The sequence below is a fragment of the Grampus griseus genome, assembly GCF_964374135.1.
Source record: "Grampus griseus genome assembly, chromosome: 3".
NCBI lineage: Eukaryota > Metazoa > Chordata > Mammalia > Artiodactyla > Delphinidae > Grampus > Grampus griseus.
Genome location: NC_139019.1, coordinates 159,258,814 through 159,286,394, shown reverse-complemented (window position 1 = coordinate 159,286,394; position 27,581 = coordinate 159,258,814). Strand labels below are relative to the sequence as shown.

Genomic DNA, 27,581 nt, shown 5'->3' with positions numbered 1-27,581 from the left:
GAGGTTTGCCCTCTTTGAGCTTCTGTTTTCTCTTCTGTTGAATAGGTATCTTCCCTCCTGCCATCACTTGCGTCTCTCTGCCTGATCCCAGAGTTCTGACCCAGTGAGGGGAGGGTGATTTATTATCTTGCTGGCAGAATATCTGACACACAGTGGGTTTACTTTACGTCGTGCACCTGACACACACACAGAGCCCTTTATGTATAGTACTGGCACAGAGCAGGCATGATTTTTGTAGACTGCCCAGCACATAGTAGGCGTTCTTTGTGTAGTATGTCTGGCACTCAGTAGGCATGTTTTATGTAGAACACCTGGGATACAATAGACGGGATTTGTTTAGAGTACCCAGCTTATAGTAGGTACACTTTATGTAGAGTATCTAGCATATAGTAGGCATGCTTTAGGTAACGTACTTGGAAGAGAGTAGGTTTATTTTATGTAGAGCACTTGACACACAGCAGGTATGCTTTATGTAGGGCACCTGGCACACAGTAGACATATTTACATAGAGCACCCAACACACAAGAGGTGTGCTTTGCATAGATTACCCAGCACACAGGAGGCATGCTTTATGCACAAGACCTAGCATAAAGTGGATAGGATTTATGCAGAGTACTTCACACACAGTAGATGCACTTTACATAGAGCACCGGACACATAGCAGGCATGCTTAATCTAGAGTTTGCCACACACTTTAGGCATGCTTTTTGAGGTACCCAGCCCAGAGTAGGCACTCTACATACAGTTGTCTGCACAGAGTAGGCTTACTCTATGTGGAGTACGGGCACGCAGTAGCACGAGCACTAGTTGCCAGCACTTCTCTTTCATTCCATCTTTTGGGGGCTCCAGATCCTTCCCATCTTCCAGTGGAACCCTCCCCAGTCCCTCCTCAGTCTCTCATCCAACATCCCATTTACCAAATGGGGAGACTGAGCCCAGAGAGGGTCAGCACAGCCCTCAGTCACAGTGAGGCTGCCCACTCAGGATCTCCCAGCTCTGCCCTCCCCTGTCTAGACCCTGTTCTCTCTCAGCCCCTTGAAGGCTTACCCCTTATGCCATGAGGTGCCCTCTTCCAACTGCGCCCTTTATTCCCTGAGTCTGATGCAGGTAATCCCCAACCAGCCTGGGTTCTCTGTTCTCGCTCCCAGCAGTCATATCTCCACCCAGGCCCTGGGCTGCTTGGAGAAAAGACTTGAACTCCTGCCAGGCTGTGTGCCCCAGAGGGCAGAGGCTTCACAGTTCTGAGCTTCTTGATTCTATGACAAGAAATGGGGCAGACACATTCCTGGCCCATGTTTGCCCTGCTCACCTGGCACCTGAATGTTCATGCTTTTACCTGCTGCACCCTGGCCTAGGAAGGGCAGGGCTGGCTGTGAACTTAGGGGCCCTGAGTCACCTTTGCCTGCACCCCAACTTGCCTACGTGGGAGGTGCTGAGTCCTGAGGATCCAGTGTCCACACCGTGTGATCCTGAGCTGGTTCACAGGCTTCTCTCAACAACACTGTAACCCCTTCCCTCCACCTTCTATTTGGGCAGCTGCCAGGTGGGGAGGAGGTAAGCAGGCTGCAGGGATTGGCTGGCTTAGCCCGGCCCCTGGAAGCTTCCTCTAGGTCAGGGGTCAGACAAAGCCTTCCCCAGAGGAGGGGAGAGGAAGTTGCGTGGGACAAGGCACTCCTGACAGAAGGTGCCAGGCTGGGGGTCTAAGGGCTGGGGGTCCTGGCCCGGGGCGCGGAAGGCCACCGCTCAAGGCAGCGTGGCTCCAGGGAAGGAGCTGGCCTGGGAGATGAGTGGATACTAGTTGGTTACTAACTCCTCTGTCTGTCTCTATCTCTCTTCCTCTGGATTTCTCTGGGTCTCCCTCCCTTCTCTGAGCCCTTCTTGCCCTGCCCCCAGCACTCACCATCCCTGTCCCTCACTCCCTCGTTCCTGTCCCTCTATTTGTCTCTGCCTCACAGCTCACCATCATCGCCGCCGCCCCCACCCCCCCCCACCCCCCCCACCCCCCCCCCGCCGCCCATCCCTTCATCCTCAGGAGCTCACCCTCCACTGCATCTGCCCTACAGGATGCTGCAGCTGAGCCTGTCCTGGCTGGGACTCGGGCCGGTGACAGCCTCCCCGTGGCTACTCCTGCTGCTGGTCGGGGCCTCCCGGCTCCTGGCCTGAGTCCTGGCCTGGACCTACAATTTACAAAATTTACTAAAAGTAAAGTTTGCTCTGTTTGGTGTACAGTTCTGAGATTTGAAATGTCTCGCGTTGTGTAAACACACTACCATAGTCACCCTTGATAGTCAAAAACTTTTCATCCCACCTCCTGCCAAACACTGATCCATTCTCCATCCCTGTAGTCTGGCTTCTTTCACCTCACAAAACATTTATGATTCATTCATGTTGCATGCATCGATATTTTTTTTGTTTTTTTGGTACGCAGGCCTCTCACTGTTGTGGCCTCTCCCATCGCGGAGCACAGGTTCTGGACGTGCAGGCTCAGTGGCCATGGCTCACAGGCCCAGCTGCTCCGCGGCATGTGGGATCTTCCCGGACCAGGGCACGAACCCGTGTCCCCTGCATCGGCAGGCGGACTCCCAACCACTGCGCCACCAGGGAAACCCCAATACTTTTTTTTTATGGCTAAGTAATATTCCATAGTATGGTGAGCCACATTTTCTTCCCCGGTTGGAGGACATGTGGATTGTTTTCAATGTTGTGCTGTCATGAATAAAGCTACTATGAATATTTGTGTACAACCGCTCACTGCTCTTGGAATGGGAGGGCTGGGTCATATTACATGGGTACGTTTAACATTAGAAGAAACAACCAAACTTTTTCCAAAGTGTGCCACTTAAAATTTTTAATTTCATTAAAATTCCCAGCTTTATTGAGATATAATTGACACATAACATTTCTGTGTAAGGTGTACAATAAGGTGTACAACACGTTGATTTAATACATTTATACCTTAGAAAGTGATGCTACATAGTATTAGCTACCACCTCTACCCCATCACATACTTACCATTTATTTTCTGCGGTCAGAACATTTAAGATCTACTCTTTCAGGAACATTCAAGTTTCTGACACAGTACCATTAGCTGTAGTCACCATACTGTACATTAGATCCCCAAACTTGCTAATCTTATAGCTGGAAGTTTGTATCCTTTGACCAGTATCTCCCCGTTTCCCCAACCCCTGGTAACCATCACTGTCTACTCTGTATCTTTGAGTTTGTCTTTTTTAGGTTCCACATATAAGTAATATTATACAGTACAGTTATCCCTCAGCATCTGCGAGGGATGGGGCGATGGGTTCCAGGACTCCCCGTGGATACCAATAATTGGGGATGCTCAAATCCCTCATATAGAATAGTATAGCATTTGCATACAACCTACACATATCCTCCTGTATACTTTAACTCATCTCTAGATTACTTATAATGCCAAATACAATGTAAATGCTATGTAAATAGTTTCTGGTGCACAGCAAATTCAGATTTTGCTTTTTGGAACTTTTTGGACTTCCCTCTCCCCTAAATCTTTTTGATCTGGGACTTGTTGAATCTGCAGGTGCAGAACTCACAGATATGGAAGGCTGCCTGTATTTGTCTTTCTCTAACTTATTTCACTTAGCATAATGCGCTCAAGGTCCAACCATGTTGTCACAAACGAGCAGGTTTTCCTTCTTTCTACTGGCTGAATAATATTCCATTGTATGTATGTATATATATATATATCACATCCTCTTCATCCATTCTTCCACTTATGGACAGTAAGGTCGTTTCAATACCTGGGATATTGTGAATAATGCTGCAGTGAACATGGGAGTGCAGATATCTCTATGAGATCCAGATATCAATTATGCTGGATCCTATGGTAGTTTTATTTTTAATTTTTTGAGGAACCGCCATACTGTTTTCCATAGGTGTCTATTTCATTTAAAATTCCAATCATTGGGCTTCCCTGGTGGCGCAGTGATTGAGAGTCCGCCTGCCGATGCAGGAGACATGGGTTCGTGCCCCGGTCCGGGAAGATCCCACGTGCCGCCGAGCAGCTGGGCCCGTGAGCCATGGCCGCTGAGCCTGCGCGTCCAGAGCCTGTGCTCCACAGCGGGAGAGGCCACAACAGTGAGAGGCCCGCGTACCACACACACAAAAAAATTCCAATCATTAATGTGTGAGAGTTCTGGTTGCTGCCCATACTCACTGGCACCTGGATGTGTCAGTTTTTCCCCAGCCATTCTTATAGGTGTACAATGATATGTCCCTGTGATTTTAGTTTGCATTTCCTAATGACTAATGATGTTGAACATTTTTGTATGTGCCTGTTGGCCGTCCATATATCTTCTGTGGTAAAGCACCTGTTCAAATCTTTTGCCCATTAATTTTCCTTGGATCGTTACCTTCCACTGTCGCATTTTACATACAAATCCTTTGTCAGATATGCGATTTGCAAGTCTTTTTTCCTAGTGTGTCGTTGGTCTTTATCTTAAATTTCTTTCACAGAGCAAAATTTTAAAATGTTTATAAAGTGCAGTTTATCCATTTTTTTGTTTTATGATTATGCTATTGGTGTTATATATAAGAACTCTCTGTTTAACCTAAGACCACAAAGATTCTCTTCCATTTTTTCTTCTAAAAGTTTTACATTTTTACATCATTTAGTTCTATGATTCACATTAAGTTATATTTTGTATAAGGTGTGAGGTATGGGTTGACATTTTTTTTTAACATGTGGATGTCCAATTTTTCCAGTACCACTTATTGAAAAGACTGTCCTTTGTACATTAATTTGCCCTGCATGCTTTTTTTGTTTTTTAATTTCTGGACTCTCTATTCTGTTCCACTTATTTATGTGTCTAGTCTTTGATCAGTATCGCACCGTCATGATTACTGTTATTTTATACTATGTGTTGAAAGGGGTCTTGTAAATCCTTCCACTATATTTTTCCTTTTCAGAACAATTTTGGCTACCGTAAGTCCTTTGCATTTTCATGTAGATTTTTTAATCAGCTTATTTCTACAAAAACTCCTCCAGGGACTGTGATTTCTTTGAATTTGTAGATCAATTTGAGGACACAACATCTTAACAATATTGAGTCTTCTACTCCATGAACATTGTATATCTCTCCATTAATTTGGGTATTCTTGGATTTCTTTCATCAGTGTCTTGTTCATCCTAGAAACCATGCACACATTTTGTTAGATTTATACCTGAATATTTCACTTTTTCTGGTACATGAATGAGAGAGAGGGAGGAGGGGTGGCGTGGACCCTACGGGTCCCTTGCTTAATTCTCAAGACACATCCAGGCCTGTTCTAGTTGCTGGCTGCTGTGGGGTGTCCGTATCTCTCCTTCTGCTTGAAGAGTCAGAGACAACAAGCTCTAAGACATTCGGTCTCCATTGGTTCAATGTGTGTGTGTGGCTATGTGACTGTGTGGGGGATTTTGTGTAAGTGTATGTGTGACTGTGTGCACACATGTGTGAGCATGTGTATGTCAGTGTATGCATGTAACTGTGTGTGCAGGTACATGCAGTGTGTGTGCATGTGCACACGTCTGTGTGCATGTGTATGTAAGAGTGTGTATGTGACTGCAAGCACACGTGGGTGCATGTAACTGTGCTTGTGTGTGGCTGTGTGCACACTGTGGGTGTGTATATGTGATTGTGTATGCAATTGTGTGTATGTGTATCTGTGTGCGTATGTGTTTAAGGGTGTAAAGGTATGTGTCTTGAAGTCACTGAACCACTGTGACGGTCTGCACCAGGCTGTGTTCCTGAAAACAACTCCTGTGGAAGGCTCCTGCCTCTGTCCCCAGACCTCAGCCATGCAGTGCAGGCAGGACATTCTGGAGAAATAATGCCTTTGGAAGCAGCCCTGACTAAGGACTTGTGGGTGTATGTTCTCTGCTGTCCCCAAGAGGGACTGAGCCCCAGGTGCCACAGTGTGAGCTTTCTGGCTAAAGTACCCTTTTCCTGCTGCCTTCCCTTCCCAGTCTCACTTCCACAGTGCCCTACTGGCATTTCCTGGGATTATTTCCCAAGGAAACAACTTGCAGTTGAATTCTTGCCTCAGGGTCACCTCCAAATAAAGGATTTGCACTTGAATCCTTGCATGAGGATCTACTTCCAGAGGATGCAAACTAAGACACACATAGGCTCGCTCCTCCAATCCCCAAGGGTCTGTTATTATTCCCTTTTTACAGAGGAGGAATGTGAGTCTCAGAGAGGGCAATTTACTTGCCCAAGGTCACACAGCTGGAGAGTGGCAAAGCCTATCATCGACAAGGAGCCCTCTGATCCCAAGCCAGTGCTTGCTACTTTCTAAGGAGCCTCTTCCCTGCTAAGGTCAGAGGGAATGAATAGAGGATGTTCATAGCCTGCAAGATTGCTGATGTGTGTGCTAGTGCAGCCTAATGCTCATGGCTGGTGCCCATGTCCTCATACTGTCATAAAGTAATGGCAGTTATTCGTGTTGGTGCTGACTCTGAGCCATGGAGTGTCGTTACCACTTTACTCGTTTCAATTCACTTGATTTTCACAACCACCTTGTCGTTACCCTCAATTTTCAGGCAAGAAAACTGAGGTACAGAAAGGTAAAGAGACATGCCCAAATTCACTCATCTGGTCCTGATTTGAACCCTGGCACCTGGAGCCCTTGTTCTTAACCATGATGCCCTCTGGCTTCTCACAATTCGTACGTATTGAGTCCTGCTGCCCATCAGGCATGGTACTATGTATGACACTAAGCATTTTTCCTTTGCAAAATATAATTTGTAATCACATAGATTAGCAATTATAATGAAAAATGCTTTGAAGGCTTCATCTAAGAAAAGGAAACAATTGGTTCCATGTAAACATTTGACAGAACCATTCTTCCTCTTACTCTGCCCTCCCATTCCAGAAAAAGTTTTCAACTTTTTCTGTGCCTACAGAAACATTGACACTCACATAACTGGATTGCTGAGGTGTCCCATCCCTCTGCAGAATGTAAGAGTCGGGTCCTGGCAGAGGCCTCAGATGGGCTACATGAGAGTGGCTTTAAGTAGGGGCCATTTACAATATACAGGCTTTGTAAACATGAAATGTTGCTTGCCATCTAGTTCTACAAAGATTAAGGCATTAGCCATTGTAGTTGCTAATTCAGGACAGACACCAGGGTGAGGTACTCTGTACATTGGGAAAACAGGCTTTTAGATAGATATATTTAGGAAAAATTTTATGAGCCAGAATTCTTGCATCTTCCCGTGCTTTGAAAAGTACTAAAATTATTAACTGAGAAATCTGTTCCTCATGACGACTAGCAGTAACCATCTACCATGATGTATGTTGGATTGCACATCCCCCTTATCTAAAATCACGGACACCTGAGCCAAGGGACACCATCAAGGCTAGTGTAGCCCCCTGGGGCCTAGCATCAGCTGAGAGCTGACACCACCCCCGGGCCAGGTAGTAGCTGTTCCTGGAACCCAGAGAATTAGCTGAAGGTGGAAGCAGCAGTGGCCTTTGGCAGAGGATGGATGTCTGTCCTCTAATCCCCTCTGATAGCCTGCAGGTGCCTTCCACTGACCAAACATCATCTCCTTCTCTGACTTGGGCTGCAGGTAGGTGGCCAGACTCCTATTGGAACAGGGAAGAACAAACCTGACTCCACAGTGGATCTATTCTAACCTTTGTGCTCTGTTGCCTGTGCTTAGTCATGCTGGCTCTGCACCTTTGTAAACGAATGTTGCCTGTAGCCTGAAATATCCACGATACCCCTTTCTCAAGGCTCTGCCTCCCAGGGTTGACCTTTATGTCTGTAACACTTTTCATTCATACAGAGATAAAGAGTTGCAGGACATAAAATAACATTGGCCTTGTTGGAGGTTTGCAGAAACATTGTGACCAGACCTACAGGGACAGCTGCTAGAACAAAGGATTATACCATCCATTCCGGGGATCTGGTTAGCACCAAGAAGTCTGCAACAACCAGCCACACCCCCCTCCCTTTCAGTATAAAAGAAGCCTGAATTCTAACTCCAGTATGATGGTTCTTTGGGACACTAGTCCACCATCTCCTTGGTCTGCTGGGTTTCAGAATAAAGTCTTTTCCTTGTCCCAGCACCTCGTCTCTCGATTTATTGTCTTATCGTGTGGCAAGCAGTACAAGTTTGGATTCGGTCACATTGTTGTAGCCCCTTTTCTCAGCCTGGGTCAGTGTGAGCTCCACAATGTCCCCACAGATGGGGATTCATGAACCTCCTGTGCACCTGGCCAGTCCCTTTGCTCACTGACTAAGCAGACCCCCGAATGGGGAGCAAAATTCTGTCTCTACCCTTTCAGGCTTTTTCTCTCCTTTGGAGTGATGTTCTTGGGGCCTCCCTCCATTGGTTTTTGGATGAGAACCCTCCTTTGCCCTCCACAGGGATGTTCTCTTTTGAGCCCCACCACAATCCCCTCACTTCTCAGTGGAGGGGGTGGTCAGGCTACTTTTCAGAACTGGCATCACCCAATAGGTCCCATTTAGGGCAACTATCACAGGTCTTCCAGACTTTCCTGAAGTTTTCCTAGTGCCTTATTTTTTCCAAAACCAGCTCATCAGTTTTCCTGGTACCTCTGCCAAAATGTTGGCAGCCCCAGCTTACAGATCTGGCCTGGCTCAATGTGTCTTCAGGGGCTGGTGAGATTTCCTGATCTTTAATATGGTAAGTGAAATACAGCAACTGCTTCCTGCCTGAGGTCTGGCCAGACTTCACCATCAATGTGGTCTCCAGCACGGGTATTTCCTGCCTTCCCCCATGGATAGACAAGGAGGGAAACTGCCCCACTTGCTCTGTTTAATTCATCGCCTTTGAGGAAGGAAGCAAGAATCACACATTTTTAAAGTCCATTTGTTTGCTCCACTCTGTGCTGGGTGTTTCCAGTGCTAGCCAGGCTTAAGGGGAGGGAGGTGGGGTGAGCTTTATTCACTCGCTACCCAATTCTCCACATCATTCGGGTTTCTGCTCAAAGGTTGTAACAGAGAAGAACAAACCTAACTCCATATTGGATCTACTCCATTATCTCTATATAACCTCTATGCTCTGTTGCCTGTGCTTGGTCATGCTGGCCCTGCACCTTCATAAAAGAATGTTGTCTGTAGGCTGAGCTATACGTGATAGCCCTTTCTCAAGGCTCTGCTTCCCAGGTCTGACTTTTAAAGGTATAATGCTTTTCATTCATATAGAGATAAAAAGTTGTGGCACAAAGAATAACATTTGTCTTGTTGGAGGATTACAGGAGCAATGTGACTGGACCTCCTGGAGAGCTGCAAGAACAAAGAATTCCAGCAACCAGTCACACAGACCTTCACCCCACTTTTAGTATAAAAGAAGCCTGAATTCTAACTCAGGTAAGATGGTTCTTTGGGACCCTAGTCCACCAACTTCTTGGTCTGCTGACTTTACAAATAAGGTCACCCTTCCTTACCCCAAGAGCTCATCTCTCAATTCATTAAACTTTTTTGCGTGGAGCAGTACAAGCTTGGACTCAGTCACAAGGCCACCTTCTCAGGGAGGCCTTCCCTGATTGTCCTGTCCAAAACAGTCCCCTTGGTCACTTTCTATTCTGTCTCAGGCTGTTAATTTCCTTCATTACTGCCACTATCTGACCCTGTCTTATTTCCTGATGGCTTCCCCCATCACACATGAGCACCTCAATCCAGAGACCTTGTCTGTCTTGTTCCTCCAATGTCCTGGGTCCAAGCACTCTGCCTGATACAGAGTAGGTGTTCAAGAACAGTTTGTTGTTGAGGAGTGAACTACCTGAGAGATAGAAATCCATCTCTCCATTTACAGAAGAGGACATGAGGCTTAGAGAGGGCAAGTGACTAGCCCGTCACATAACCATCAGGTAGCAGAGCTTGGATTTGAACTCAGTTCTGCTGATCCAGAACTTGATCCTTTCCAACAGCCCAGGAAGGGAAGAGGAAATGCCAGCCAGCAGGCAGCCTGCATGCTTGTTGTAGAGACCTCACGTCGAATCCTGGGATGTATAGTAGGTACACATTATGTAAGCACCTGACACACAGTAAGCATATTTGCATAGAGCACGCAGCACACAGTCGGTGTACTTTACATAGAGTACCTGGCACACAGTAGGTACGCTTTATGTAGAGCACCTGACAAATAGTAGGCACAGTTTATGTGGAGTAGCTGACACACTGAGGGGTGCTTTCTGAGGTATCCAGCCCAGAGTAGGCACTCTTTGCATATAGTTCTCTTCACAGAATAGGGATACTTTGCGTGGCATACTGCACAGAGTAACACAAGTACTACTTGCCAGCACTTTTCCCTCATTCCATCTTTCTAGGAGCTGTTGATCCCTACCATCTTCCTGCAGAACCCTCCTTGATCCCCCTCTCAGGCTCTCATCTAGCAACCCATTTCCCAGATAGGAAGACAGCCCAGAGAAGGTCGGCACAGCCCACAGTCACAGTGAGGATGCCCACTCAGGATCTCCCAGCTCCGCCCTCCCCTGTCTGGATCCTGTTCTCTCTCAGCCCCTTGCAGCCTTACCCCTCGTGCCTCCAGGTGCCCTCTTCTAGCTGAGGACACTTTATCCCCTGAATCTGACGCAGGTAACCCCCGGCCAGGCTGGGTTCTCTGTTCTTGGTCCCAGCAATCATGTCTCCACTCAGGCCTTGGGCTGCCTGGAGGCAGGACTTGAACTCCTGCCAGGCTGCGTGCCCCAGAGGCCAGAGGCTTCACGTCTCTGAGCTTCCTGATTCTATGACAAGAAATGGTGCAGACACTCTCCTGGCCCACGCATGGAGAGGAGCCCCGGAGATGTTTGCCCTGCTCACCTGGCACCTGAATGTTCATGCTTTTACCTGCTGCACCCTGGCCTTGGAAGGGCAGGGCTGGCTGTGAACTTGGGGTCCAGAGTCACCTTTGCCCACACCCCAACTTGCCAATGTAGGAGGTGCTGAGTCCTGAGGATCCAGTGTCCACACCGTGTGATCCTGAGCTGGTTCACAGGCTTCTCTCAACAACACTGTAACCCCTTCCCTCCACCTTCTATTTGGGCAGCTGCCAGGTGGGGAGGAGGTAAGCAGGCTGCAGGGATTGGCTGGCTTAGCCCGGCCCCTGGAAGCTTCCTCTAGGTCAGGGGCCAGCCAAAGCCTTTCCCAGAGGAGGGGAGAGGAAGTTGCGTGGGACAAGGCACTCCTGACAGAAGGTGCCAGGCTGGGGGTCTAAGGGCTGGGGGTCCTGGCCCCGGGGTGGGGAAGGCCACTGCTCAAGGGAATGAGCTGGCCTGGGAGATGAGTGGATACCAGTGGGTAACTAACACACACACTTTCTGTGTGTGTGTGTGTGTGTGTGTCTGTCTGTCTGTCTGTCTGTCTCTCTCTCTGTCTCTGTGTCTGTCTCTGTCTCTCTGTTTTCCCCTTGATTTCACTGGGTCTCCCTCCCCTCTCCCAGACCTTGTCTGCCTTCTCTGAGCCCTTCTTGCCCTGCCCCCAGCACTCACCATTCCTGCCCCTCACTCCCTCGTTCCTGTCCCTCTATGTGTCTCTGCCTCACAGCTCACCATCATCGGCCCCCGTTCCTTCATCCTCAGGAGCTCACCCTCCACCGCGTCTGCCCTACAGGATGCTGCAGCTGAGCCTGTCCTGGCTGGGACTCGGGCCGGTGACAGCCTCCCCGTGGCTACTCCTGCTGCTGGTCGGGGCCTCCTGGCTACTGGCCCGCGTCCTGGCCTGGACCTACACCTCCTACAACAACTCTCGCCGCCTTCAATGTTTCCCGCAGCCCCCAAAACGCAACTGGTTCTTGGGTCACCTGGGCCTGGTGAGTGTGGACAGCAGGATGAGTCCGGAGCATCAGGGTGGGTGGACTTCCTGCAAGGTCAGGAACGGGGCTCAGGGGCTCTAGGACAGCAGAGAAGCCAGGGAGGATGAGAAGCCCCCTTTTTCCTCACTCCTTCATTCCTCTGCTCTGCCATCGAGACCTTCCCCACGTCCTGTCCTTCTATCCCTAGCCTGCTTTGGGGTCCATTTCCTGCCTGTCTTCCACACATGAGGTGCGCTGTCCAGGGTCTGCTCTGCATGTGGCCCACTTCCTTGTGTCTTTTTCTGGGCTACATCTTCCCCACAGGAAATAGCTATCACCTCCCCATTCCCACCTACAGGTGCACAGCTACCCACCCCCTCCCCTCTCCAGGACCCCTCCTTCTAGTCTTACTCCCTTCCCCCTGCTCCCGCCAAGATGTCCCAATGGGCGCCTTGACCAATCTGGATAAAGTTGGCCACTCACTTCCTCTTTCAGAAGCCTTCTTACACTTCCGCATCCTCCATGCCTGCCTACCTTGTGCCCCAGACTTTGACCTTTGACTTGGCCCCACTCATCATTAATTAAACAGTTAATTGTCCAATTACTTGTTAACCATCTTTCCAATTTGATGATAGTTCTGGGGAGCAGACACTACAGTGCCCAGTCCAGGACTGGCATACAGTAGGCATGCAAAATAAATGTTTGATGACCAAGGTGAGGAACTTGCCATCACCCCCCTCAGTCAAGGTCAAAGGGATGGGTGTCCTCCTCCTATCTCCCAGACAGCTTTCCTTTCCTGCCTGGGAGGAGAACTACAACTTGGGGCGGGACTTGCTGCAATCACTGTTCATTAAGGCAAAGTTCAGAACGGGGGCATTCCGAAGTTCACCGTGAAGGTGAGATTCACAGTGCTGAGATTCTAGGTCTTGGAATGGTTTCAGGACATCCTGGAAGCAGCAGGAATGTTACAAAGTTGCTGCAGTTCTGCCTTCCCCTCCAAGGGCGTGTCTGTAAGGGGCCGGTCTTGGTCACTTTTCCTTCCTCCAGCCCCTCTTGCTGTGTGACCTTGGCTGAGTCACTCTCCCTCTCCGGACCAATCTCATCTAGTGCTTTGAATCCTCACCTCAAGGTCCTTGGGGAGACAGGAGCAAGTCACAAACGTGCAAATGACTTATGTTTACTTGTCTAGAGCACCTGGGGGTATTTGTCAGGTTTGAGTGGGGCATCCTGGGGAGAGGATGCTTCACCAGGAGGCAACCCACACTTCTTCCCCTTTGGGGGCATATGGCCTCAGTTTCTTCATTTGTAAATGGCACAATTGAAAGGCATGTCCATAGCTTGCAGAGAAATAGACGCACAGGATGCACTCTCCGTAGAGTATGGCCAGCAGAGGGGGTTCAGAGGGCAGAATTGCTATATTGATTGATGGGCAGAATTCACGACCGTCCCTGGGGTTGGCCAGGGCTGGAAGGTCCCAGGTCTGCAGACCCTTTACCATGCAAGGAACCAGAGGCCATGTGGACCAGCCAGAATATGAAAGGATGTGGGACTAAAACCCAGTCCACAAGTCCTGAGGCCACCCTGCTACCCACAAACCTCACCACTGGGGATGTCCTCCTGTGGTCGCCCCTGGGGCTGGGACCACTCCCAGGACAAGAAAAATTTGTCTTCTCAAGCCAAGGTCACCCTCCCTGTGGGCAGAGAGCATGTCTTCTCCCTGTGCCCTGGGATACACTCTGGGGACATGAAGAGGCCCCCAGGACCCTCCTGCCCTCAGAGAGAAGGAACAGGAGGAAGCAGAGATTCCCTCCATCTGTGCAGAATCCCACACACTGTCCACTGCAGCGGTTCCTTCTGGGAATTGATGGCCCTTCCCTTCCTTGCAGTACCCCCCCACGGAGCAGGGCTTGAGGGGCTTAACTCAGCTGGTGGCCAACTACCCCCAGGGATACATGATCTGGATGGGCCCTATCACCCCCCTGGTCATTTTCTGCCATCCTGACTTGATCCGGAATGTCGCCAATGCCTCAGGTACCCATGCAGAGCTTGTGGTGGTGGTGCTATGACACACCTGAGGGCTTCCAGCTCCTCCCTGCCAAGCTTCAATGTGGCCCTTAAAGGACCCCGGCCCTTTCTCCCCTCTTCTCTCTCAGCCATCTTCCTCTTTCCTTCAAGTATTCACCAGCCCCCATCTCATTGCCTCCTTCCTCCTGTCACTGCCGTCTGCACCCCCACCCTGGTGTTCTGGGTGAAGGACATCCCCAATCTTGAGGACACAGGTCTGGACAGAGAGATCCCTGACCTGGTGTGGTCAGGAATTGGCCAGAGGGAGATGGGCTGTGGCAACCCAGAGGAGAAGCAAGGTTTTCTGCTGGGGCATCCCGGAAGGCTTCCTGGAGGAGGAGTTGCTGGAACTGTGTCTGGATCGATGAGCAGACATTTTTTAAAGCAGAGGGTAAAGTGGTGCAGTGGAAATCCATAGCATCCCAGGCCCCCTGCCAGGCCTGCCCTCAGTCCCACCCATCCCCAGGCCCAGAGCAATGAAGACTCGTGGCTGGTGGAAGATCTGCGCTGCTATTTCCATGACATCTACCTCTCTGGTGGGTCAGTTTCTTTGACTCTATCCTGCAGCTCGACCACTTCTAGTTCAGTGCCCTCCTTCTCCAGTCCCCAGGAATCTCCCTGAGGAGACTCCACCACACCCTGTCTCCCTTCTCTTGTCCCCTGTTCCTCCCATCCCCAGACAGACCTGGCAAGCAGAGGAATGAACAGGCAGCAACTGACAGAGACCTTGGTTGAAACACCAGGATGCTCAGTGACTCTGGGAATATCCCTGGCTTTCTCTGGCTGCTGAAGTCTCTTTCAGCTGTTTGTGGTGGAAATGCAACCCTGTATGTTCTAAGGAAAGAAAGCGAATCAATTGATAGTAAAGTCCAAGGAGGGTGTCTTCAGGCCCAGCTGGATCCAGGTCTTAAACGATGTCAGCAGAAATCTGTCTTCGTCTTTCAGTTCTGTGTTTATCTGTGATGGCTTCACTCTCATCATGGTAAAGATGAATGCCAGAAACTCAACCCCCATGGAAAAGTGACCTCATTCACAACATTTCCAGGGAAAGATACAGGATTCCCTTTAATTTCCCTTGCCTGGGTCATGGGACCAATCTCTGTGTCCCTGAGACGCTGAGTGCCCTGAGAAGCATAGGGTCCTCTGAGCTATTGTTTTGGGGCTCAGAGCAGCTGGATGGTTAAGAACTCAGGCCCCAGATTCAGACAGACCTGGGCTGGAGTCTCAGGCTTAGTGTCTGGGAGACTGTTGGCAAGTGACTTCATCATTCAGAGCCTCAGTTTCCGTACCTGGAATATGAGGATGGAAGAGAAGTCAGGTGAACATGGTATTTGGGATCCAAACAGGGAAAAACCCTTTCTATCCTTGCACCTGAGGGACCCCAATTGTCATGTATGGAGAGTGTGGGGAGGGAGCCCAGGAGGAGGCTGAGGACAGACGAGCGGCTGCTGGAGGTGATTCATAGGTTCAGGTCTGGATCCCTTCCTTGCAAGTCCTTCCCTCTGGCAGCCTGGAAGAGTGTGAATTGGGTCATTTTTGTGCCTGTCCAGATTCAGAGCTCGGAGGAAGGTCTCCTGTACACACAGGGCCAGGCCAGCACCTATGGGATGTGTGCCGTTGGTGTGTTGGACCCTGGCATGTGGTCACCCACATCTTCCACCCCACCTGCACCAAGCCTGTGCTCTTTGCTCCAGGTAGACACCTCCCTGGCCACAGCTTGCCCACTGCCATGGTCTCTGTGTTGCCTCCAGGTGGGCAGGTGACCAAGGTGCAGACAGAAGGGGCTGTGGCAGAGATGCCACTGCCTCCCTCTCACCCGGACTCCCACCTGCCTGACCTGAGGTCATGTCTGTGCAATGTCTGCTGTATAGCCACGTCTGCTCACGTATGTTTCTACCTGGATTCTGGTTACAGCTGGGGTATGTTATACCTGGTGACACCTTGTGTATGTTTATACCTGAGCTCAAATGGAGATGGTCTCAGTCATGTCTGCAGCTCAGCTGTGGCCAAGGACATCTGAGGCACCTTGGAGTCTTTGATTCTTATGTGAGATGCCATTAGAGATTGTCTGGTTCTCCTGCTGGTCATGTCTGGGCCACATTTGGAGTTTGTCTGAGGTCTGGGACTCAGGGTCACTCTGAGAAATGCCTGAGACCTTATGTGAGTCGTGTCTGATGCAGGTCTTAGAGTACGTCTTGGTCTTGCCTGTTTCAGGTCTGTGATATAAGTGTATTAGGTCCTGTCTGGGGCACACTGAGGTCATGTCAGATTGTCTTCGGGTCCATGGCAGAGCACGTTTTGTCATGTCAGGTTGTGTCGTGCATGTTGGGGCCCTGTCAGATGTCTCAGGAGAGGTCAGGGTGCTGGGGCAGATGTAACGTCCTAGGTCCCTGTAAAGGCATCTTGTAAAGTGCTGGGCTATGCTTTGGTGTTTATAAGGGGCCATGTCAAGTCATGTTGGGGTATGTTGTGTCATGTTGGGGTGTGTCTAAGCATAAAGAGTTGTGTCTATGGGCTCTGTCTTGACCGTATTCTGTGCTGCAGCCTGGTCTGTTCCACCCTCCCTTCCCCCCTCCTCCTAGTTTCCTGTGCTCTTGGCCCCATTCCTGCTATGCTGGGCTTGGAGGAGGAATGCAGGTTCCTGGCTGGGAGCCTCCACTCCCCACCAAAATCCCTCCCCTCCCCTTCTTCCTGGCCCCTGACGGTCCTCATTCATGTCAGCCACCGTCGCACCCAAGGACGTGCACTTCTACGACTTTCTGAAGCCCTGGCTGGGTGAGTAACTGTGAGTGAAGGGGGTTGGGGACACCCTTGGGGGCCCGGGGGAAGGTGCCGTCCTTGCCCACTCCCCGTGGCTGCCTCGGCTAGGGGACGGGCTCCTGCTGAGTGCCGGTGACAAATGGAGCAGCCACCGTCGCATGCTGACACCCGCCTTCCACTTCAACATCCTGAAGCCCTATATGAAGATTTTCACCAAGAGTGCAGACATCATGCATGTGAGTATCTTGAACTCAGGGTCCCAGCTGGAGTCTTGGGGACAACGGGGACTCAGACACATCTTGTCTGTAATTCTGGCTCTTCTGCGTGGCTTGGGCCATTGTTCTTTCCTTCTGAGCCTCCATTTCCTTGGCTATAAAATGAGTATAATGTGATCCCTGCTTTGCAGGGTGGTAGAGATAGCATAACGGAGCCATGTCCCTGGCACGTAGTAGGTGCTGAGAAGGTCATAGTTTCTATTTTACCTTCACAGAAACCATGGAATCTTGAGGCACGTTTGATGATAACGATGAATATCATGTAGTAGTTATTCCTGAGTCACAAATCACTTCAAAACAATAAGGGTTTAGTATGGATAGCAAGTCTGTGAGTCAGGTGGCTGGTTCCTCTGAATGTGGATGGGGTCACTCACGTATCTATAATCAGCTGTGGCTCAGATAGTGTTGGGCTGCACCCCACAGGCCTGCAGCCTCAAGACTGGAGGAAGAGCTGGAGTCAGTAACAGAGACATCAGTGGTTTAATGGACGGGGGCATCTTACACGTCTGAAGCAAGGTCCTGGGGTGACACCCCACCATGTGCGGCCCACAGCAGGAAGGACATGGCAGCAGTCTTCCTATGGGGGTGGATGGGTGAGAGGTTACCAGTTGTAGGGGAATTGACAACAGGTTGGCTCATAAGTTACCAAGGAAACCAGCAGAGGAGCATACCCCTCACTACCCCTTTGATGAGCTATCATGGTGGAGATGCTTTGATCTAAATATTAGAACAATGACTATCTGGGGCTGGGAGCGAGTATTTAGGCAGTTACTGATTAGGCTCTATGATTAAGAGGGAAGGTCAGCCACGTGAATAGGGTGTAGGTGAAACAAGGACTGGTCAAGCAAGGGATGTACAGAGAACAAGAGGACAACTATCTTGAGCGGCCTGACCATACAGATACGAAGCATTGCTGATCTGGGGTCAGTCCTCTCACATGTTTGGAGCTTGGTTGGCTGCAAGCTGACCTAGGATGACCTCAGCTAGGGCAACTAGACTTCCTTTCATGTGGTCCTCTCCCTTCAGAAGACATCTCAGCCTGGTTCAAATGGCAGAGGCAGGGTTTGAAAAGACTGAGAGGAAGCTGCAGTGCCCGTGGGGTCTAGGTTTGGGATGATCACCTCATTATTTTCACCATAGTCTATTGGCCAAAACAAGTCCAATGCCAGCTCAGAATCGAAGAATGGTGAAGTAGGCTGCACCTCCTAATAGAAGTTACTGAAAAAATACATTGCAAAAGGTTTGGATATATACATGGGAATGGAGTAGTGGACGTAGGATTTTGTGAAGCACCTCAGATTTTTCCATACCTGCAAGCTGACAAGGGAGCTTGTTACTCTTTTGTGGCGTCTGCCAGAAGTCCTGAGACTCCTGGGTCAGAGACAAAGGACAATGTATTACTTTTGGCACAGAAAGCAGCCTGTGCTTCTTGTTGGTTTGCATTCTTCTTCCAAGTCACCAAATACCCTGAGGATGACACAGGTGGGCTTCAATAGATGCCTGCTCGTATAGTATGTTGTATTACAAGGGAAGGAGCCCTAGGTTTAGAGACTATGACTTTTATAGCAATGAAAAGCAAGCCTGGTATTTGTCCAGGGGGAGACATGGAAACAGGAGGGAAGGGGGCAGGGCACAACCTTTAAATGAATGACATAGCCAGAGGACATGACATAAACGGATTAGAACCAAATAGATCCAAGATGGCGGACGAGTCGACTTCCACTAGACCTTGAGCCTCAATATACGCTCATTGTAACACATCAGCTCGCTAAATGACACGCCCACAAGTGCCATGACAGTTCGAAGCCTGACCATAAAGGTCAAAAAGTGAGCAGTAGCCCAATTTCTGGAAATCCCCACCCCTTCCCCCAAATAGCTGGAATACTCCTCCCACTCATTAGCCTATGAAATGACCCACCCCTATAAAAACTGACAACCCAATACCCTGGGGCCGCTCTCACCTTCTGAGATGGCTCACACTTTGTCTGTGGAGTGTGCTTCTCTCAAGGTCTCTTGCCTTCTGAGATGGCCCACATTCTGTGGAATGTGTTTCTCCCTAAATAAATCCTCTTCTTACCGATCACTTTGTCTCTCACTGAATTCTTTCTGCAATGAGACATCAAGAACCTGAGCTTCATTAAGTCCTGAGACCAAGCGTGTGATTTCAGTTAAAAGACCATGGGTTCAATCTGGGTTACAAGGTTTCAACATGACCTCACTCCTCAAGGTTGTTTGCTACAAACACAACTCTGAGAAATAGCCCAGGTAAAGAACATCAGAGTCTTGCAATTTTTTGGCATACCCAGCAAAAATGTGCAGGGGTACTCAGGACCCATGGAGGACTACCTCTCTCAACATAGGGGACATTTTCCTAATCAACTTATAACAATGAAGATGATGGAAGCTAACATTTGTTGAGCACTTACTTTACGCAATAAGTTGACCAAGGGTACAAAGAGTATAGCGGGCAGAGCCAGGATTTAAAAACCCAGATCTCCTGACTCTCAGCCATGGTAACTTCATGCCCTAATAGTAACAGCTTTCACACCTACCCAGGTCTGGTCCTCCCTGGGGTTGTGTGCCTGGGCCCAGGAGTCAGAATCTGGGGGAGTGCATCTTGGTGTTTAGGGGTTAGGGAGGGGTCAGGGGAGTCAGTTCCCAGCCACAGCTCTGTCCCCTTCTTTGTCCAGGCCAAGTGGCAGCACCTGGTCACAGAGGGCCACACCCATCTGGACATGTTTGAACACATCAGCCTCATGACCCTGGACAGTCTGCAGAAATGCGTCTTCAGTTTCGACAGCAATTGCCAGGAGTGAGTCTCAGCCCAGGGCCTGGGAATATGAGCCATAGACCCAAGGGAGTAGATGGGGGAGGGAGGACTGACCAGGGAAATCAGAAGGGCCTTCCTGGAGGAGGTGGGTCAGAGCAGGACATTGAAGGACAGGGAAAGGGAAAGAAAAGGAGCTAACCTTTCAGGTAGGTAGAACTGTTTGATAAAGGCCAGGAGGGTAGGATGAGCAAAGTGTGTGCAACAGTGAGGAGACACCATGGAAATAAGTTTGGAGGAGTGGGCAGGGTTATATCTTAAGGACATTCTGAAGTCAGACATAGAGGATATGAACTTTATCTGAAGTTTCCTGGGAGCCAGGGAATGTGTTTGAGCAGATGAAGTTCTTGGTTAAATTTGAGCTTGGAAATCTGACTCAGTAGAAGACCAACTGTCATGTAGACACTGAATGTTGTTGATATTGGATGTAAGGAGAATAGGGAAGGGCTGTTCCATTGACCAGCTAGCAGAGGATAAGTTCTGAGCCGTGTGGACAGTTTGGGGAAGGAGAAGGGGCAGGTACTGGCTGAGAGACAGAGGGGAGAAGCATGATATCTAAGCTGTGCTCTGGGTGCCTGGGGCATGGAGGCAGCTCACAGAGATGGGATGTAGAAGAGAAGAGTCTGGGGAGTCTCATGTCCTGGCTCCACCCCACACTGTGTCTGTGGGCCATCTGTTCTTGGAGACTCAGTTTCCTGAAGGGAGGTAGCTCTCGGCTTCTGGGTTTCAGGTGTTTTATGTTGTTGGCTTCCTTCATGCTCTCATCCTGCAGGAAGCCCAGTGAATATATCGCTGCCATCTTGGAGCTCAGTGCCCTAGTGGCAAAGCGGCACCAGCAGATCTTCCTGAACGTAGACCTCCTGTACTACCTCACCCCCGACGGGCGGTGCTTCCGCAGGGCCTGCCGCCTGGTGCACAACTTCACAGATGTTGTCATCCAGGAGCGGCGGCGTACCCTCCCCAGTCAGGGTATTGATGACTTCCTCAAGGCCAAGGCTAAGTCCAAGACCTTGGACTTCATTGATGTGCTCCTGCTGACCAAGGTAGGCTCCTCTGGTATCTGAGCAGAAGTATGAGAATGGACCTCGATTTGATCCAAGAGCTTGGACGGGATGCAGAGGGTACTGGGGAGCCATGTGAGGTGCTTGAGGGAGGGATGGGTCAGGGATAAGTTTTAGAGATGAGTGTGTGGAATCCCCCTGCAGGGGATTGCTGAGTCTGAAACTGTGAAGTCCTGAGATTTTACTCTACTTAAAAGCTAATAAGTTAGTCTACCACAAAGGCAGACTGTATATATACATGTATGTATATATACAAAACTCTGGATCAGAGCAGCCCATTTATGGCTTATAGCAGTAACAGTAGCCAGAGTAGAATTGTAGCTATGGTTCCCCATTCCTAAATTTCTCTGAGGGCTCCAAAATGTTTTACCTATACATGCAGCCATGCTTGCATTGCAGGATAAGTACCTCCAGGTTTTGAACTTTAGAATTTATGCAGGACATCTGCCCCTTCTTCCTTACCAGGGGGAAGGAGAGGGGGAGAGAGAGAGAGAAGGAAAGGGAACAGGAGGGGAGGGGAGGGGAGGGCAGAGGAGAGAAGAGAAGAGAAGAGAAGAGAAGAGAAGGGAAGAGAAGGGAAGAGAAGAGATTGTTCTTGAACTTGAACAAATCCTCGTGGGAGAGAAGGCAAAGTCTATAGATTCTACAGGTTTATAACCCGTTCCTTATTCCCAGGAGAGATAAGGAATCCCTGGATTTACTATGCTAACATATGAGCAAATGGCTTTGGGGCCATGCTCAAGCTATAGCTTCCAAGTCAAGTTGCCACTCAATCATCCTGTAACCCAGGTTGCATCATGTAGAGACATGAAAATATTTATAGATCATTGATTCCTTTCACCAGGGACAATACAGGAGGCAAAAAGGTCAAGAGGAGGCCTGTGGGGTGGGCCCTCGTGTGATAGCAAGCAAACGAGGTCTAGGAGTTCAGGGTGGGCTTGGGTTTCTGGATGGATAATGGAGGTTGAGATTGTCTCAGTTTAGGCTCAGGGGCCCTCAGTGATTCTGGAGATCTTGCTTTCTCTCCAGGATGAAGATGGGAAGGGATTATCAGACGAAGATATCCGAGCTGAAGCTGACACCTTCATGTTTGAGGGTGAGGGTCCCAGTGTGAGACTACAGACGGGAAGGGGTCTCTCCCCCACCAAGGAACTTGGCGAGTGGACCCTAGATCACCCCATCACGCCCCATCCTCCCCATGGGCCTTACTGTGAGGGTGCTGTCCGCCTTCTGGTGCTGAAGTAGCTCAGAGACCCAAGCTTTTCTGATGCCCCTCAGGCCATGATACCACAGCCAGCGGCCTCTCCTGGGTCCTGTACAACCTTGCAAAGCACCCAGAATACCAGGAGCGCTGCCGGCAGGAGGTGCAAGAACTCCTGAGGGACCGTGAGCCTAAGGAGATTGAATGGTGAGTGCAAGTCCTCCTGGTCTTTTTCTGAGCCCCTCACATTGGCCTTGCACCCTGGCTGGGGAAGATGGGAAATCTTTTTGTTGATTTTGTCATTATTGCTTAGTGGGAGTAGGATAAGATCCTGGAGGCAGGGTCTAGTACCCAGTATGTATAACAGGGGAAAGTTTGCAGGCTCTTGGGACAGAAAGACCTGGATTTCTGAGAATTAGTGACAATGTGTGAGGGCTGATGATGCCACTTAGCACATATTCAGTAAGTGAACTTCCTCTCCACTCCCTTACTTTTCTCTCTGAATCACATGTTTTCAAACATCTTCATCCCTGAGTGTTTTCTGATCTCCTGTCCCCTAATTCTTCATATTATTTAGTCCAGGATTCACAGGGAATACCTGAGGACTAAAGTCATTCAACTCCTGTCCAGGAACAAATGCATCTTCATCCATCCAGTTCCCATTTAGGAAACACTGCCAAACTGCCTTCTATCTCCAATTCTATGCCATTTCCAACTCTTTCCAGCCCCATTCTGTGTCCTGGAGACTCAGGAAGGACCCAGACCCAGTCTTTGCCTTCCAGGAGCTCCCAGCCTGGTGAGGAATAGCCCCAGGTCAGGACACTCCCAGTGTACATGGGCAGTGCTGGCGTTTAGAGTAAGAGAGGCAAAGTCGAGGGTGGAAAAAAGTGCCTCAGCTGAGACCCTGAAAGATGATCAGTAGATATCTGGATGCATTTGAGATGCAGTTAGGTCAAAGAGACAGCCGGGCAAAAATGAAGTGATGTGGGGAAGGGGAGAAAGAGACAGAGAAAGAGAGACAGAGAGAGAGAAATGTGTGAGGGAGGAGGTTTAAATGAACATATGATTGGCTTGTGGAAAACAGATTACATCATAATATTAACAGACACTACCCCAGAGTGTGGAATGAATACCCATTTTTGTATATTCAAATAATCTTTAGGTTTTTAATAGAGTTTAAAATTTTAGTATAGAGATCTTATGCAGCTTTTGCTAAATTAACCCTTAGATACTCTGGTTGCTATGGTGAATCATCTAGTCTGTCTGTATTGAGAAATATTTATAAGTTCATTTGGAATACATTCACATTTCTTGTTAATTTTAATCCAGATATTTTATATCATCATCATCATTTCTTTCATCATCTATTCTTTCTAATACAAAAACTAATAATTTATGGATATAAATTTCTTGTGCAGTGAACGTAGTAAATGCTAAATATGGAGTCCCATATCAATAGGAAAAATAAAGATCATTTAATAAAAACTTGGAACAACTGGAGAGCTACCTGGAAAAAAGTGAATTCAACCTGCTCTTATGTCATAAGAAAATAACATCTACATGAATCAAATATTTAAAATAAAAACTAAAGGAGTCTTAAAGGCTCTAGAGGAAACCATGGGAAATTATTTTATAGCTCCAGAGGAGGAAAGGCCCTGTTTTGGACACTGGGCCCAAGAGATGTACAAGAAGAGATTGTTATGCTGTTACATGAAAAAGATACAGAGCAGTGTGTATAGTACATAGTATGCTACTATATATATATATTTTTTAATGCAAAAAAGTACCTCTGGAAGGATACATATAAAATAATCACTAGGCAAACTGTGAGGAGGGGAAATGAGGGCTGTTGGGCCATGGGGGTGGTGTTTTGTAGTTTTCCAATTTTGAACTAGTTAACTGTATCAACTATTAAGAATTTAAAACACCACACAAAATGAAGGGGACTAAAGAAAAAGAATTCAGTCCCCTTACTGAATCTTATCTCCGATGCTTATAAAAGCTTTCCAGTGAATTCTCTCGTTTTCTAAGTATAAAATCATTATCTGCCGAAAATGACGTATTTACCCCACATTTCAAATGGCTTTGCTCTCCTTTTTCCTTTGTCTAACTGCATTAGCTAGTATCTCTAATGCTGTAATAAATAAGAGTCAACAGTGAATCCGATCTTTTGTTTCTTACTCATTTGCCTTTTGATTTTGCTATCTTGCCGTAAAGAATATTTTATTTTTATAAGAATTTGTAAACGTTTTTATGGTTGGCTTTTCGATGTTTTGCTTAGAAAAACTTCTAAAAATATCTCACTAAATTTTGTCTGGTTCTTCTGTGATATTGCTTTTCTTTCTTTCTTTCTAAGAACCATTTTATTGAGGTTTGATGGACAAAGAAAAAACTGTACCTATCTAATGTATACAACTTAATGTGCTTGGAGATATTTGATCCATCTGCAATTTTGTTATAGGGAGAGAGGATCTCATGGGACCGCAGGAGGGCTGGGGTTGGGGGAGGCGATGTCTCTGTTTTTGCTCCCTGGATAATTGTCATGGGGATTCCTTAGGGACGATCTGGCCCAGTTGCCCTTCCTGACCATGTGCATCAAGGAGAGTCTGCGGTTGCACCCTCCAGTCACAGTCATCTCCCGCCGCTGTACCCAGGACACTGTGCTCCCAGATGGACGGGTCATCCCCAAAGGTGCCCACGATGACTAGGGGAGGAGGTTCCTGGTCAGAAAGAGGGGCCCAGTCAGGTGGCATGGACCTAGTTCTGACTGGTCCCTCCTCTCCCACAGGTGTTATCTGCCTCATCAGTATTTTCGGGACCCATCACAACCCATCGGTGTGGCCAGACCCTGAGGTGCTGCCTCCCCTACCCCCCACCTCCCTCATCCTAGCCCACTCCCCTCGGGGGCCCTAGAGGAGGGCACAGGGTTCTGGCTTAGTAAATCAGACATCACCTCCCCCCATTATAGAAACATCTGCCAAGTAGCCCTGTCTTGCGTTGCCCCCAGGTCTATGACCCTTTCCGCTTTGACCCAGAAAACATCAAGGGGAGGTCACCTCTGGCTTTTATTCCCTTCTCCGCGGGGCCCAGGTGAGGACGGGGCATCTGAGGTGGGAATGGAGTGGTGGGCGCAGGGGTCTAGGACTGAAATTCCAGCCTTGATTTTGGGGGCCAGGAAGAGGGAAAATTTAAGATGTTCAGAGTTTCCCTCCACTCCATTGGACGTTATGGGTAAGGGTCTGGGGAATGGTGGTGGGCCCGAGGAGGGGTCCGAGGTGTGTTGAGAGCCCTGTTCCCCTGTCTGCTGATCGGAGTTCAGGACTTGGAGTGTGGGCTAAGCTCTGGGGATATGTAAACCCACGTGGGGGTTCCAGGCACGGTTAGCCTCCTTCTCCATCCCTGTTGGTGGGGATGGGGGTTGTGGGCCAGATACCCGGTGCGGTGGGGCCCGGATGAGGGTTCCAGGCGCAGTCAGAGCTCCCGCTCTCGCCCACAGGAACTGCATTGGGCAGTCATTCGCCATGACAGAGATGAAGGTGGTCCTGGCGCTCACGCTGCTGCGCTTCCGTGTGCTGCCGGACAAGGAGGAGCCACGCAGGAAGCCGGAGCTGATCATGCGCGCGGAGGGCGGACTTTGGTTGCGTGTGGAGCCGCTGAGTGCAAGTCAGCAGTGACCCGCCACCGTCTGGCCTGCGATCCACCCTGACCCTAGACACCTCACTTTGCAGATTCCTAGGAATAAAACTGTGCTGCCATGTCTGCCCCAGTCTCATTGAGAGGGGGGCTTGGGGCCTGGGGGGATCCAGGCGGGTCTGAGAGGCTATGAACCTGGGGGGGCGGGGGAAGGGGGTGGGGAGGGGATGGATATTGATGTGGTAGCTTGAGCTCCATCTTGGATCACAAGGTCAAGGATACTCTTTAGGGAAGGTGGAGCAGAGAGCTAGATGCCGTCAGGTTCAGATGACGCTGGATCCACCACTCCCTCCTATAGTGGTCACCATCCCAGTCTGCCATTTATTTACTAGCTGCTTGGCTTGGGGAAAATCATGTCTCTCTCTAAGCCTCAGTGCCTTTATTACATAATAGTAGCCTCCTTATTGCGGGTTGTGGAGATTTATAAGCAAGCATTAGCAAAATGACTGACTCAGTATCTGATAAGCATCAGTACTCAATAAGGGTTCATTTCTTCCCTTCTTTTTGCATCACTTTCTCAAATTTAAAATGTTTTAAAGTTATAAAAGTTATATTTAAGTTTTGGGACGTGCGGAAACCTGCCGTTGAAGGTAACTGTCATTAGAAGATTCAGTAAATTCAAAATCTCCATAGTTACATCTGTTACATAGTTCTAATGGGCTTTGATGTGAAGCTGGTCCGAAGCTAGGAACCGAAAAAAAATTTTTTCCCTCGGAGAGGCATGACCCAGGACTTTATTTTCATCTAGGAAGTGGAGGTCAAGAGGGTCCACAATAGTGAGAGGAGGTGGAGGGGGCAGGAGTGGGGGGCCACTTCCTTCAGCACCTGGGACAGCAGCTGCCTCAGGACTTGCCCCAATCAGGCTGTAGGAGGTCCTGGGATAGAGTCCTAGTCTCAGAGCCTTTCAGGGGCCAGAAGACTTACTGGTTGCAAAATTAGAAAGAAACACTGTAACATGAAATGAGGAAATATTTACTATATTCTAAGCTGAAAATCACATATGTTTTCCTTTGCCTTCAGAGTTCTTATTCAAAATGTTTTTCTTTTCCCCCAAATGATACCTTGCCATAGAAGAAAATACAAATAATAAAAAGTAAGAAATAAAAATCATATCCGTAATCTAAGCATGTCAAAGCAATCACTGTTCATATTCTCTCACATATACTGCCAAATTTTAATTTTATATGTAACTCTTATACAAGTAAAATTTTGAATTTACATCTAAATGTATCACATTTACATATAATCTCCTTTTTAAAATTACTATTATACTGACTAACAAGCACATAGAAAGATACTCAACATCATTCGTCATTAGGGAAATGCAAATCAATGACACAGTGTGATATCACTTCACACCCACTAGGACGGCAAGAATATAAAACAATGGAAAATAACAAGGGTTGGTGAGGATGTGGGGTAATTGGAACCCTCATACACTGCTGGTGGGGATGGAAAATGGTGCAGCCACTGTGGGAAACAGCCTGGTGTTTCCTCAATAAATTAAACCTAGAATTACCATATGACCCTGCCATCCTGTGCCTAGGTATGCACCCAAAAGAATTGAAAGCAGGGTTTAAAGAAAAAGTTGTACATGGCCCTTCATAGTGGCACCATCCACAATTGCCAAAAGTTGGATATTTGGGAAACAGTTCAAATATCTGTTAACAGATGAATGAATAAATAAAATGAGGTATATCCATAACAAGAAATATTATTGGGTCATAAAAAAGGAGTGAAGAACTCATGCATGCTACAACATGAATGAACTTTAAAAACATTATGGTAAGTGAAAGGAGTCGGACACAAAATGTCATATATTATATGATTCCATTTATATGAAATGTGCAGAGATAGATTCAGGAGCTGGAGGGTGGAGGAGGAAATAATGACTGCTAATGGGTACAGGTCTGCT

General features: G+C 48.5%; 2 protein-coding genes across 5 annotated transcripts in view; one reads left to right on the top strand and one right to left on the bottom strand.

The window, feature by feature from the left end:
• The window catches only part of LOC309820401 (cytochrome P450 4F2-like), a gene marked incomplete at both ends in the record, with an annotated part of 68,694 nt that overhangs the window by 15,832 nt on the left and 25,281 nt on the right, over positions 1–27,581 (bottom strand). The gene's annotated exons all lie outside the window — the stretch shown is intronic.
• On the top strand, positions 11,105–25,721 carry LOC309820399 (cytochrome P450 4F2-like). 4 transcript variants are annotated; one of them, XM_082651124.1, is made up of 13 exons: positions 11,105–11,189; positions 11,574–11,803; positions 13,672–13,816; positions 16,571–16,624; positions 16,718–16,845; positions 19,575–19,696; positions 20,484–20,754; positions 21,802–21,868; positions 22,051–22,180; positions 24,531–24,664; positions 24,762–24,826; positions 24,981–25,063; positions 25,470–25,721. In XM_082651124.1, the coding sequence occupies exons 2-13, from the start codon at positions 11,606–11,608 to the stop codon at positions 25,645–25,647; spliced, it is 1,575 nt and encodes a 524-aa protein (XP_082507250.1). In that variant the 5' UTR covers positions 11,105–11,189; positions 11,574–11,605; the 3' UTR covers positions 25,648–25,721. The 4 variants fall into 4 exon arrangements, with proteins under 4 accessions (XP_082507250.1, XP_082507252.1, XP_082507251.1 ...); XM_082651126.1 differs by having other exon boundaries at positions 11,135–11,189; positions 11,605–11,803; XM_082651125.1 differs by having other exon boundaries at positions 11,135–11,189; positions 11,539–11,803.